Below are 14,058 nucleotides of genomic sequence, written 5' to 3'. Positions count from 1 at the left end.
GAGAGACCCAGTACACTCGGATGGTGTCCTGACATCTTGGAGCACTTGGCTTCGTCCAGGCTTCTTTTTAAGCTCCTGTGGCCTGCGTCTGTGGGCATTGTAGGCAGGCCTTCCCTGGAGGTGCGGCCTGCCGTTAACAAGTGTAATAGCTGCTGGGTAGGCTCGTGTGACACGCTTGTGCGTCCTCCTGCGCCTGTGAGGTCCCGGGGTATGGATGGGGAGGCTGTGAGGTGCAGAGGGCGCTCTGACCTGCGAGGGAGGGGCGCCATAATTGAAGCTTCTCTGGGAGAGACCCCGTCTCGCTGCTTCCTCACGCCAGCTCTAGGTGGGGCCCAGAGCCTCAGCTGCCCTGTTCCCCCCACCCCTACGTGTCTTGGCTACCCCTTCCTCTTTTTCCTTTCTCTGCAGAGCTCTCGCCGTGGACATCCCAGCTGGTGGTGCCCACATTATGCTTTTTTGCCTGAGCTGCTTTGGGTAATCGGCCTAATCCCTAATACGTAGGATTATCAGTACCTGAGAGAATCCAGTGCTGGGCCACACGCCCAGGATGCGTATGAGGCCGCTGGAGGGATTTCCTTTGGGTCTGTTTGGAACAAGCAGGGGTGTCTGGAGGGCCATTCCCCAGCGTTTAGGGCCAAGGCAGAGGCGCCAGAACCATAGCCCGCATGGAGGTACTGCTAGCCCTGTGGGTTTATAGATATTAAAGTTCAAGCATTTCTGGGTCTCAGGCCAAACTGTGCCCCAGAATGTCATAATCATGGCCATGAAATAAAGCATTTTTAAAAAGCTAAAATGCGCCTGTGGATTTAGACTCAGTGGATTTCAAACATTTTTTTCCTCCACAGAAAACCACTTCATTCAGACCCAGTCTAGCATGGGACCTTACTCCGTGAAAACAGCTCAGTGCAGAGATGCTTGGGTTTTCGTGGGGGCGTGGCCTTGCCTCCTTTTCCCTCTTTTGCTAACCTTCTAAGGCATCTCACAGAATACACGATGCCCCAGGGAACAGAAAACTATGGGCTTAATTCACTGCTCTTAATTCACTACTCTCATTTCTCACTTGAGGGCTCTGCTCAGAGAGGTTGGGTGATTGGCCAAGGTCACGCAGCCTATTCCTGGCAAAGCTGGGGCTAGAATGACGGCTTCCTAACTTGTAGCCCAGAGCTCTTTACCCATCACCATTCCTCTAGCAAGAGAGAAAGACTCCTGTTTTGCGCTCGGCTGAGGGCAGCTGTATGCAGGGCTGCTGGGTCAGTTTTGAGGACAAGCGGATGAGGAGAGGTGGGGAGCTGCCATGGAGAGGGGGTGAGGGTTGGGGTTCCAGGAAGATGAAAGGGATACTTCAGGAGCAGAATCGTTCAATACAGGCTCTGGGAAATTAGTTTCTGATGGTGGCCAGGGGAATGTGAGGAAGAGTGGGATCAGAATGAGACCCAAGGAGAGGGCAGATGGAGGGTTCCGGGTCCTTCCTTCCCCCACAGCCCTGTGGAAGTTGCACATCCAGGAAATAGCCTGTGACACAAGGCTCTGGGCAGGGGTGCAGTCATGAGACTTGGAGGGATGGGGCTTGCTCTTGCCCCTGCTGTGTCCTCTGAGGGATGAGGGGAGGCGGTTCCCTTTCAGAGCCCCACCCCAGAGGTGCCTCAGGTCCAGCCATCCTTGAGGATTTGCCTGCTGGGACCCTCCAAGGATGCAGGGGCACTTGGGAAGCTCTACCTCCACTTCCAGCTACATGGGCATATGACACCTCAGTGCTTAGGAGGAAGGCATCATGGCCTGTCAGTTTGGCCATATTCATTTCCGATTGGATGCATCATTCCGTGAAGGGTGATTTATGGCTCCAAGCTGGTTCTCGGCCAAGAAAGGAACCATGTTTCTCTGTCCTTGATTTCACTACTCTCTCAAGGCATGGGGACCTTGAAGAAGGGTCTCTGTGGTACACACAGTACCCGGAAGTGGGGTGAATTGAGTGCTCAGAATGGTAATAAACCCTTCCCGGGCACTTTGCAATAGTCCATAACCCTTTTGCACACATGATCCCATTTGCGCCTCACGCACTCCCTGGAAGGACATCAGGACGGGTACTCGCCTCTTTGTGGTGTCAGACAGCTGGGTTACAATTCTGGCTGTGTCTTCCTGGGCCAGACACTCATCCCCTCCTCTGCAGCGGGTGCATTCCTACCTGCGCTGTCGAGTTGCTGCAGTGCGCTCAGCAGCAGTGGCCCGTGTGTGGGCCTGGGCCGACTTCCCATTTGCTGCAGCTCTCCTTCTTCCCTCCCTCTTTCTTTCCTTCCTTCCTGCACCCTTCATTCCCATCTCTCACCTAGATGGAGCAGGTGCCTACTCGGAGCTCACGATGCTCCACCGTTGAGGACAGGGCAGCGGACAAAAGGAAGGTGACATCTTTCCCTGGTGGAGCTTACAGACCGTAAAGGACAGTGGAAGTTGGCAGGCTAGCGGATAGCGTATAAATGCTCTGAGGAGGAATAGAGCAAGGACGGGAGTGGTCAGGGTGGGGAGGGTGTCCCGTTCAGTAATTACCTCTCGGTAATACGGTGACAACGACCTGAGAATGTCGAGGGAAGCGGCTGTGGGGCTATCTGGGCCCCGGGAGAGCAGCCTAGAACATTCTGGAAGCACAAGGAGGCTGACTGGGCTGGAGTGAGTGAGTGAGTGGGCGCCGTGGAGGGTGGCGACAGGCGCGGACAGATTGGGTGCGTTGGACTGTGTTAGGCTGTGACTTATCCTCCAAGTGGGACGAGGACCATAGGAGGTGTCGGCACAGCTGCAACATGATCTGACTTACATTTTTAAGAGTAGTTTTCCTCCCAGATGATCACCGTTTAAGCAACTTCCCAGATTTGGGATGAGAAGCCAGTGTCTAAAGAACCCAGATGAAATCAAGCTCGAGACAGACGTGGGGCTGCTGGGGGCAGTCCCCGTGGGGGCAGGGAGGGAACTCTGGATTCCTCCCAGCAACTGACCCCCATCCCTTCTGTAGTCACGCAGCAGGTGCAGTGCCCCGGGTGGCCTGACATGCCCTGCCTGACAGGTGTGGGTGCGAGCGTGCCTGGGGTGAGCCCCGCCAGGCTGGAGCAGGTGTGGTGTGGCTTGCCGGAGGGTGTGGCCAGCACAGTGGGCCACCTGGCAGGACCTGACAATTCCAACATCCTGTTGGGGCTCAGGGAGATAATGGGGCCCCACCCAGCAAGATACAACTGGGTGGGGATCTGACAGCTGAGCCACGGGCTCTGTGAGACCTGGCTTTGGGGTCTGGAACCCCTTCCTCCAGAGCAGCATTTCTTCCTGCCCGGGACCAGAAGACAGCAATGCCACCGTCACCCACCCGTAATAAGGCACTTGGTGCTTTCAGAAAGTGCTGTGCTCCACCTTACCGGATTGCAAGGCAGCCCTCATTGCTGTTTATAGAAGAGGCTCTTAGAAATGAACTGACTTGTCCAAGACCATCCGGAAAAGCTGCACTTGGTTTTGAGTACTTTGGTCCTCAGAGCTCTTCCTACCACACCACAAACCCAAAGTTTGCAGTATACTGGGTCCAATTCAGGAAGGATGAGAGACAGAGGACCTGGATTTGAGGACTGGGGGCTTTGGGGTCCTGGGATTACAATAGGCTTGCTCTCCAGCGAGGGGCTGGGGCTGCTCCCTTTGCTGGGGAACGCCACACCCTTTGAAGACAAGAATGGTTGCTTCCCACCATGGCCCCTCCCCTCAAAGCCTGGACCGTTCCCAGGAGCACGTGGCCTCCCCGCCGCAGGCTGGTACAGCAGAGGGGTGTGCTAAGGAGTAGGAGCCACAGAGCTGGCTGGGGGTCCACTCTTGGCCAGGCTGGGTGGGACTGGGCATGTGGCTTCCTCTCTCGCCGCCAGTGCTCCCATCTGTATAACGAGGGGTGTTGGCATCTGCAGGGACTGCTGAGGTCCCTTTTTAGGCTTCTGTCTTTGATCTTATGATTCAGAAGCAATGCCTAAACATCCAACAGATGTGTACTCTGTACAGAGAGCACTAGGTGACTGTGGTCTGGGCAGGCCTTGACCACAGGTGACATAGGAGGCGTGAGGCCCTCTGCGGCCACTGAGGAGAGCGCTGCTAGAAGGAATAGGGAGAAGGCACAGTAGGGGTGAGGCCTGTGAGAGGCTGTCTGTGTGAGCAGGCAGGAAGAGGGGGCTGCTGACCACTGGGGGTGGCCTCGAGGGTACCCCAGACTCCTGTACCTGCGCCCCTCTCTGTCCTCCAGGCTGGGCACTGAGATTAGATGTTGTCCTGTGTTGTCTGCAGGAAGCAGCATGGCTCATTTTACATAAGACTCTGGTGGAGAGAGGGCCGGGCTGGAGGGAAGAGTGGGCTCCTAAGCAAGACTGAACCTCTTTCTCTAGGCTGTAGCTGAATCTGTGTCTTCCAGGACATGCCCGCAGGCCCCGCCCAGTCTCAGTCTTTCCCCGCTCCTTCCTCATCTGTGTTCCTTTCTTTTCCTCCAAGACATCCTTCTCTCCATTTCAGAAAATCTCTGGTGTCCTGTCTGAGGCTAGGGCAGCTGGAGCCTGTAACTTTTGGGGTCTCTACCTCATTCTCTCTCTCAATCTCTCTCTCTCTCTTTCTCTCTCTCTCTCTCTCTCTCTCTCTCACACACACACACACACACACACACAGGGGTGCGCACACACACAGGTTAAGCAGGGATCAGGGCCAGGTTGCTCCTGATGCTGGGGGAAGCCTGCCTGACCCTGCTTAGGTGTCTTCCCTGCAGTGCAACTGGGTCCTTCTCTGCAGTGGGAAGTGGAAGGTTTGATAGATGCCACTTTGCCATTCAGAACAAGGCGCCCCCCCCCCCCCAACTCTAGCAATGTCCTGGGGGCTTAGGAGAGAGAGCCATATCCTGGGACCAAAGGGGCAGCTTGCTTTGATCCTCCATCTCTTCATCTCAAAGGGAGGTTGATTTGATGGAGTTCAGAATCAGAAGGGATCTAAGAATCTAAGAGGTCACTTGGTCCAGGGCTCACTCTGTGTAGGAATCGCTGAGCCCACTGTGCTGGGGGGACGCCGCACAGCTCTTGCCAGAAGCCCTCCAGAAGCCATGGTGCCTTCCTTCCCAGGGGCCATCGCCTCGTTAAATAGTCATAGCTGTTAGAACCTCCACACATTTATCCTCCATTCTTCAATAATTTGTTAAGGTTCCCTCTGGGTCGGTGTCCCACCTACTGTTATCAGGGTCTCTCTCAGGGCCACCAAGGCATGAAGTGGTGCAGTTTTAACTGAATATCCTTGGAGGCGCCGTCCCTTCCGTGGATGCTGTCTGGCAGCTCTAACTGCCTGGCACCAACAACATGCTGTGTGTTGTCTGTCTCATGTAAGTTTCTCCACCACCTTGATGGGGCCGGTGTGCCTATCCCCATTTTATATGGAGGAGATGAGGCTCATGAGTTACCATGCCCATGGTAGCCAGTTTGTAAGTGGCAGAGCTGATCAAGCCCTCTCAAGCTCTGTGTCTTCTTCTGGGAAATACCTGCTCTCAGTTACCCTGTCTGTAAAATGGGGATGATTCCACCTGCTTGTTGGATTTATTATAAGCCCTAAGCAAATCATATATGGAAAACACTAAATTTTTAGTTGCTGGTGCCCAGTTCTGACTTGATAAATGGTGGCCAGTCACTATGATCCTGGGTACTGTCCCTTACCATTCCTTCCCTGCTGTGTCTACAGGATACAGCCTCATCCCTGGGCCTCTACCCTCTTTTCTCCAGAGCGTGGGGTTGTACCTGATCCCAGTGAGAAGTGCTTTGGCCAGAGGAAGGTCAGAGGTGGAAGGGGCCTTTCCCCCAGGCCAACAATGGCTAACCTGGCCGGCTGGCATCAGGCTCTGCAGGTTGGCATCAGTCTCATCAGGCTCTGCCCCTGCCCTAGCCCTGCCTCCCACATGTGGTAATTAAGCCCACAGCATCTAGTGTAAGCAAATAATAACAAGGGCATTATCTTTCCTTGGTCTCTGTTTGTCCTTGCCTATCATAAAGTAATTAAAATAATGAATGCCTTGTAAAACAATAGTTAAGAAGGCTGGCAAAAGGGCATCATCTGCGAAATACCTCTTGTGCTCTGAATTATTGATGTGTTGAAACCACAGTGACCGTGGAAGACTCCCAGCCTCCCGGCCTTTTTCCTGTTCCTTCTCTCTACCAAGGTCTGAAGGCCTGCGGGGTGGCTGTGGGCCCCAGGCTGAGGAGCAGCCTGCGGCCATGGACCAGCTTTGACACATGGCTGGGGGGCGCTGCTCAGGGGGAGAAACAAGAGCCTCTGATTGGAGGGCTTTGCTCTGTTCCCACCCCTTCCTTGTCCACCCACATTCTCTAGTCCTGAGAGAAGCAGGTGGTTCTGTCCTGGGTGAAGGGGGAAGCTGGGAAAGAGCTGGGGGTTAAGATCTGTGTCCCATTTCAGATCAGGGCAGGAATGATGAAGCCGTGCCAGCATGATTAGGAACAGTGGTTCTCAAAGTGGGGTTCCCAGACTGCCAGCATCAGTATTCTCTGGGAACTTGTTAGAAATGCAGCCCCAGGGGCGCCTGGGTGGCTTAGTCGGTTAAGCGCCCGGCTTTCACTTGGGTCATGAACTCGCGGTTCGTGGGTTCGAGCCCCGCGTCGGGCTCTGTGCTGACTGCCAGCTCAGAGCCTGGAGCCTATTTCAGAGTCTGTATCTCCCTCTCTCTCTGACCCTCCCCTGCTCACGCTGTCTCTCTCTCTCTCTCTCTCTCCTGGAAATAAAATAAAAATATTAAAAAAAAAAAGAAAAAGAAATGCAGCCCCAACACTCTGTTTTAACAAGGCCTCCCGGTGCTTCTAATGCCCACTTGAACTTGAGAAGCACTGCTTTAGAGTGTCATGGCTCAAGGAGAGGCGAGAGGTGGTAGCACCAATTAACTGAAAGTGTGTGTGTGCCTTTGGGTACTGTTTAATCCCGCCAATGCCAGTGGGACAGGCCACATTGTCCCCATCTTACAGGGGAGGTCCCAGGGGACAAGAGAGCTGAATCTACACCTTCAGTTACCAAGGCTCCTAGTAAGGGCCTCTGGGTCAGGACCATTGTCATTTACAGGACACTCACTTGGGCTGAATCTCCACATAGTCAAGACATAGTCAAGTCTTAGGTCAAGACATAGGTTCCTAACAGGCCAAATGAGATTGGTTTGGGCAGCAGACTCCACAGATGTCATCAAGTGGCACCAAATGTGCCCACTCTGTGGCTCCCCAACTACAGCCTCCTCTTAGGCGATTCCAGCTCCCTGGGGCCTAATACACTTAGAACTCCAGCATGAGCACCCAGTGCTGATGCTCCTTGTGCCTTCCTGCTTCTCTGAGCCGTGGAGGCCAGAAGGGAGGACCCTGTGTCAGGAGCAGCTTCCTGCCTGCGAGTCCCCAGGAGGATGACTCATCCCGTGCCGCTCAGCTCTACCTTCCTCACTCTGCCCCGTCCCCACTCACTGCAGACAACAGTTTTCACCTCTGTCTTGGTTTCTCTCCTGTGCTCCAGCTCACAATGTCTCCAGTGCCTGTTTGCCTTGAAAATTAATTCTGTTTTATGAATTTTTAGAAAAGTTTATTTGTTTTCAGAGAGAGAGCGTGCAGTGAGGAGGGACAGAGAGGGAGAGAGAGAATCCCAAACTCGTGGAGCCAGACTTCGGGCTCAAACTCACTTTCTGTGAGATCATTACCTGAGCCAAAACCAAGAGTCAGATGTTTAACCAACTGAGCCACCCAGGCGCCTCTTGAAAATTAATTTTAAGGTTTTAAATGGTGAATATAGTTTGCTGGCATCTTTTTATACATCTGTACCTGCAGAAATAATCTCAGTAGGTATTTGAGCAGGGGGGCCATTTAAATTTAAATTTTATATAATGAGTATGTGTTTAGTATAACTGTGTGCTGTGTAAAAAATATGTTGTTTATCTGAAATTCAAATTTCTCTGGGTGTCCTGTATTTTGCTTGGTAGTCCTAAGCACATTGTGAAGGGCTGGTTCTCATGACACTTTTTCACTTATTCATTCGTGTTTATAGAGCCACCTGTATGCAAGGCACGCTTTTAGGCACTCAGGGTACAGCACTTGGTAGGGGAGGCAGACTGTAAGTAAAAAATAAAACCAAAAGGTGGTGCTGTTGGAATTTAAAATTTTTTGAAATGTTTATGTACTTTTGAAGGAGAGAGAGTGAGAGCGAGAGAGAGAATGAGAGCAAGAGAGAGAGTGAGAGCGAGAGCGAGAGAGATAGTGAGAGTGAGAGCGAGAGCGAGAGAGAAAGAGAGAGAGAGAGCACCACTGCNTACAGCACTTGGTAGGGGAGGCAGACTGTAAGTAAAAAATAAAACCAAAAGGTGGTGCTGTTGGAATTTAAAATTTTTTGAAATGTTTATGTACTTTTGAAGGAGAGAGAGTGAGAGCGAGAGAGAGAATGAGAGCAAGAGAGAGAGTGAGAGCGAGAGCGAGAGAGATAGTGAGAGTGAGAGCGAGAGCGAGAGAGAAAGAGAGAGAGAGAGAGCACCACTGCGGAGGAGAGGGGCAGGGAGAGAGGGAGACAAAGAATCCGAAGCAGGCTCCAGGCTCTGAGCTGTCAGCACAGATCCTGATGCAGGGCTTGAGCTCACGGACTGTGAGATCATTACCTGAACTGAAGTCAAACGCTTAACTGACTGAACCACCCAGGTAGAGTTGGAATTTTCAAAGGCTAGGCAGAGAAGATTTCACTGAAAGGTGGTATTTGAGCAAAGACTTGTGGGAAGTGAGGGAGTAAGCTGTGACCTTCTGTGGGAAAAGAACGTTTTAGGCAAAGGGCACGTTGTGTACAAAAGTGTGCAATTTAGGGCCCCATGTGGGGCTCAGTTATCTGAAGAGGTCAACCTTGTTTCCTGAAGCATGTTTTTAACCATGAAAGGAAATTTATTCTCTTTTGTAATTAAAAAGGTCTGGGGGTGCCTGGGTGGCTCGGTCAGTTGAGTGTCTGACTTTGGCTTAGGTCATGATCTTACGGTTCGTGAGTTCGAGCTCCACATCAGGTTCACTGCTGTCAGTGAGGAAGCCTGCTTCATATCCTTGGTCCTCCCTCTCTCTGCCCTTCTCCCACTTGTGCTCTCCCAAAAGTAAATAAAACACTTAAAAAATGTTATTAACAAAGTTCTGGTGTGGATTTCAGGTAGAGTTGGATTCAGGTGTTCAAAGGATGACATTAGTATTCTGTCACGTCTCCTAGTTTCCTCTGTGGTGGCTTTATTCTCAGGGAAGGGTTGCCTTTCCTAGTCTTTCCAGCAAAAGTCCCAGGCTTGAATTGTATTGGGTTGGCATGGGTCATGTGACCATCACTGGCTCAATCTCTGTTGCTTGAGGGATGGAATGGAGTCTCCATTCCTGGGACCAGCGTGGGCCTTCAGTTCCTTTTGAACTACATAGATCGAGATGAGTAGATGGGGATTTCCTGCAGGAAGATAGGGTGCTCCTGTGAGAAGGGGGTGAATGGTGGGCATCATGCCAACCTCACCTCTTTGTAGTCCCTCCATGACCCAAGACAGGATGTTTTCCCTGCTGAGCTTCGTGGTTTTTTTCCTTTCAAGTGGAAAGAGAATAATTTCATTCTTCTTTCTTTCACAAAGATATTTTAAGAGGAAATAAAGACTCTTTTTAAAAAGATTAAAAAAAAAAAAATCAAAGCCATAGTCTGTCCCAGCTCCTCACCCCATGTACCTTCAAGCCAACATCCTCATCAGCCAGGACCTTTCCAACTCTGATTCTTTTGGGTAGGTTGTGTTTACGAAATCCAGTTGGTTCCTGTTCTCAACCCTGTTCTCTCTGTTGCCAGGAGGCCCAGAAGATTAACAATGGCTCAAGCCAGGCGGACGGCACTCTCAAGCCAGTGGACGAAAAAGAGGAGGCAGTGGCAGCCGAGGTCGGCTGGATGACCTCTGTGAAGGACTGGGCGGGGGTGATGATCTCTGCCCAGACACTAACTGGCAGAGTCCTGGTGAGTCTCCAACTGCTTCCTCCTCAGGGAGGCCTGCTGTCTGGCCCATGATCCCACCATATTTCCTGGGTCTTCTGTAGCCTACTGACTATTGGGGAATGGGGGTGAATAGCGGGTCATGGGGTAGAGGCTGGCTCCTCTGTGCACATAAGCCAGGAGTGTGAGGGAGATCTGCAGAATGGGCCAGCACCTGGGGCAAAGAGGGTACACTGAGGAGGATATAGAACATACCTTCTGCCAGCAGAGTAGGTGTGTGCATGCATGCACACACAGGCGTGCACACAGACACCCATGTGCACAGACACACATGCATGCACACAGCTTGATAATCTTGGAGAGGAGAAGCGAGTCAGAGAACTGTGTGCTCAGAATTCCACCGAGAGCCCATAAATGATAAATGCCAGGATGCATAGAGTGCTCAATATATGCCCGTTCACTCTGTCAGGTCTGCTCTGGGTCAGGAGTTTCCCTGAGAAGGAAGCTGCATTCCAAATGATTTCTTGTTACGATTCTGGAAGCTGTTTTGTACGGGCTGCCCTTCCTGGGCTTGAAGCTGAGGCTTGGTCAAGACTCATTGGGCTTAAAGATTGAATAGGAGTGTCCTGACAGCTGGGTAAATCAAAGATCAGGCAGGGCCATTGGAAGATAGGTGCCACACCCAAGGTGTTTCATGGTGAGAGTTCAGTGAGGAGGTGACAATAGGTGTGAGGAGATGGGAAAAGTTTCACCCACCAGAATCCTTCTTGGGGAGAACTCTACGTTATGTTTGGGATAAATATCTCGCAAACTGTTGAGGGAGGGACTATGACAGTGAATGTCATGCTCACATCACAAAGGTGGTGGCCAAAGTCATCAAGGAGGACAAGGTTCTGTTAACTGAGTGAGCTTTTGGCAGCCGAGCCTTCTGGAAAGTCTGGAAGCCGTGGCTGATGTTAATTGCTGGCACCATAGAAATGGGAGAGGTTTAAAGCTGGGGTTCTGGAGAGGAGAGAGAGCAATCGGTGAGGCCAGATGCTGCATGGAGGAGGACAACCCGGGTCTGTAGGACCCAGGAGAGACCAGGTGGCACAGAAGCATCTAATGCGGAATTGTAGGTCGCTTGCCACGGCCTGTGCTGTGTTACCTCCATCCTCACCTCCCTGCACAGTCTTCTGCAGTAAAGGCTCTGTTGCTGTTTGGTGCTTGTGTATGAGTGGATTCTCTGGGAAGCAGATGGAGGGTGAATTCTGGGTCTGGGCATTCATGGGGAAAGAAATGCAGGCAGCACATGCTATCCCGGTGCTCGTGATGGTGGGCAAGGAACAGCAGACCGTTTGGTTGCACGAATGCGATGCCGGTCGCTTCCACATGGCCACCGTAGAAGCTCTGATTATCTCCATCGGCAGCAGCCGAGAGTCACTAGGATGACTCAGCTAGGCGTTCTTTTGTGGCCCTGTGGAAAACAAGGAATGATCTACTTCCATTGTACCATGGATGGAAGTTATTGAAAGAATGTATGAAGAAGAAATGCTGAGTACAAGCATCCTGTGGGTGTGCGTAGGGGGTGCTGAGTGTGGGGACCTAGGGGCCATCAAGAAAGCCTTTGTGTCGCTTCACAGGGAGGAGCCTTTGAGCTAAACTCCCATTTCAAGATGAACTGAGCACATGCTTGATGACAGAGAAGATATCAGAGATAGAAGCATCCCTGAGCTTGAAAACAAGAAAAGGACCACTTAGTAGGACAGAAGCTGAGAAGAATACCTAAATAATACATAACAAAACGGAGAGCATCTGAGATGAGCTTTGAACTGTGAGCTGGCATCTTGAATGTCCACCCAGTAGAGGGGGTCATCCCAAAGAGTGAGGGAACAGTGGCAGCAGAGAAAGGGCGTGGAACACAGAGGGACTGAGGTCCAGACTGAGGGGATGGAAGACCAGGAAGATGGGCTGGCGGCAGCTCGTCAGATCTTCAAATGCCCAGCTGAAGAATGCGGACTGAATTTTGTAGGAAAAGGAGATTTTGAGGGAGGGCCATTGTGATTGGTGGTTGTACAGAGAGAAATACAAGGGGACAAGTAAGGAGCAGATTGGTGAGGCGGGAGCACGACGTGCTAGGATCCGTCAGGACAGTGAGCTACTGCGCTGGGGACAGACCGAGAGCAGATGACCACAGGGGACCCGCCACAGCAAGGCCTCAACGAGCACCGTGCAGTGCAGGCACGTGGGTGGATGTGGGTGGTGCTGCAGAAGCAGAACTAAGAGGCCAAGGGCACCAATAGTTACGTAGATACTCCTACTCACAGTGACATTATCGAGAGCCTCCGGTAAGCCAGGCTCTGTGTGAGGCACTGTGCATTATGATTAGGTTGAAGGGCAAGGGCCATGTTGTATTTGTTCCGTCTCTCCTGTTTGCTGTTGTGTTGTCGGGATTCATTACAAGGAAGCAGGCAAGCCAGTCTTATCAATGGATTTGTCTCCAGTTTACATTTGAGGAACCCAAGGCATAGGAAGGGCAGTAACTTACCGAAGAACATACAGCCTCAAGTCGCAGAGCCAGGCTCGTACCTGCAGCCCTCTGGACTCCCTGTCTAGTGCTCTTTCTGTGTCATGAGTTCCCCAGCAAAGATAATGCCTCTTCTTTTCCTAAGCCACTGTCAGCTGTCGCTTTGGCTGTGACATTTTGACATTACTGTCTGAGCCAGTTAGGTCCTGAGGCGGTTTGGCCTGATTCGCTTAACATTTGCATGGATGAGCACAGCCTGCCTACGCCTCTCTGCCCCTGATGCCAGCTGCTCTCTGAAGGTCTCCTTGGAGAAAGTCCTGCCGGGGCTGGTCTGGCCCACACATAGCAGGCCTGATGCCACTGCACACAGAGAGCGGGCGTCTCAGTACCTTCGGAACAGGCCTCTCCTTTAGGGGAAGGCGGGTCTTTGCTCTGAGTGAGGAGCATATTTCACACAGAAGTCTCCGTGCGCACGACAAAGCAGCTCTGTCTGTTCCGAACCCAAAGCTGTGTTTGTCTGGAGCTGTCCAAATGTTTATCCTTGCGACAATGGGATTAAAGCAAGACTAGACACCCAGCTGTTCAGAGTTCCCTTATTTGATGTTTAATTTTTTTGGACACATGGCTTCAGGAGCTTGGCTGCCACACCTGAGCCCCTTCCTTACCTGTCTCATTGTCACAGGCGAGAGTCTCAAAGTGAGGAATTGTGGGTAAGGCCCAGATTGGGGAAGATTCTCTAGACGACCCCAGCACATCTGTAGATTCACCTGCTGTCTGGGATCTCTCAGACGAGCACATCATTCATTCAGCAAATGCTTATTTCTCACCTGCCCCAGACACTATTCTAGGCCCTGGGCATAAGGTGATGAGTAACAGAGATCTAGGGTGTGAACTATTTATATTGATAGACTAGATATAAGGTTGTCGAGCTCAGTGGGAATAAGGATGAATGATAGTCACCACTCCCCAGTGCTTTTTGTGGTTCACACCTGGAGCATTGGGTCTCAAAATACCTGCCTGGTGCTCCCACCATGGTAGTCAGGCTTAGCTTCATAGGAACAGCAAGACTGGATAGCGCCTTCTCTTGGAGCACACGGTGGAGGGGGTCAGCATCAAAGTGGACACCAGGCTGTCAAGGGTTACTGCTTCCGTTATCAATAAAATTTTTTTTAATGTTTATTTATTTTTGAGAGACAGAGAGACAGAGAGCGACCAAGGGAGGGGCAGAGGGAGAGGGAGACACAGAATCCAAAGCAGGCTCCAAGCTCCGAGCTGTCAGTGCGGAGCCGACGTGGGGCTCTAACTCACGAACTATGAGATCATGACCTGACCTGAAGTCAGATGCTTAAGGACTGACCCACCCCAGGTGCCCTTCCTTTATCTTTTTAAAAAATTAAAAATATTGATCATTTTCTGGTTATAAAAAGGGTGCACGCTTATTTCAGAATTGGGGAATGTGCTGGAAGAACTGAGGACAAAATCTGCTTTGGGACTTGGGGTTGGCCCACACTGAGGTACATTTCAGGGGCAGTAAATGCCATGGAGATACTTCCTAGCTGTTTGGG

The 14,058-nt window shown here is 51.6% G+C and overlaps 1 protein-coding gene across 4 annotated transcripts in view; it reads left to right on the top strand.

The window, feature by feature from the left end:
* KCNMA1 (potassium calcium-activated channel subfamily M alpha 1) overlaps positions 1-14,058 on the top strand; it is a 738,944-nt gene that overhangs the window by 211,590 nt on the left and 513,296 nt on the right. For all 4 annotated transcript variants that reach the window (XM_077746494.1, XM_077746498.1, XM_077746497.1 and 1 more), the window contains exon 2: positions 9,850-10,011. In XM_077746494.1, coding sequence (XP_077602620.1) covers positions 9,850-10,011 — 162 coding nt within the window. The remainder of the gene's footprint in view (positions 1-9,849; positions 10,012-14,058) is intronic.

This window comes from Crocuta crocuta, unplaced genomic scaffold (genome assembly GCF_008692635.1).
Source record: "Crocuta crocuta isolate KB4526 unplaced genomic scaffold, BGI_CrCroc_1.0 scaffold28, whole genome shotgun sequence".
NCBI classification, from domain to species: domain Eukaryota; kingdom Metazoa; phylum Chordata; class Mammalia; order Carnivora; family Hyaenidae; genus Crocuta; species Crocuta crocuta.
This window is presented reverse-complemented; position numbering and strand designations above follow the sequence as displayed.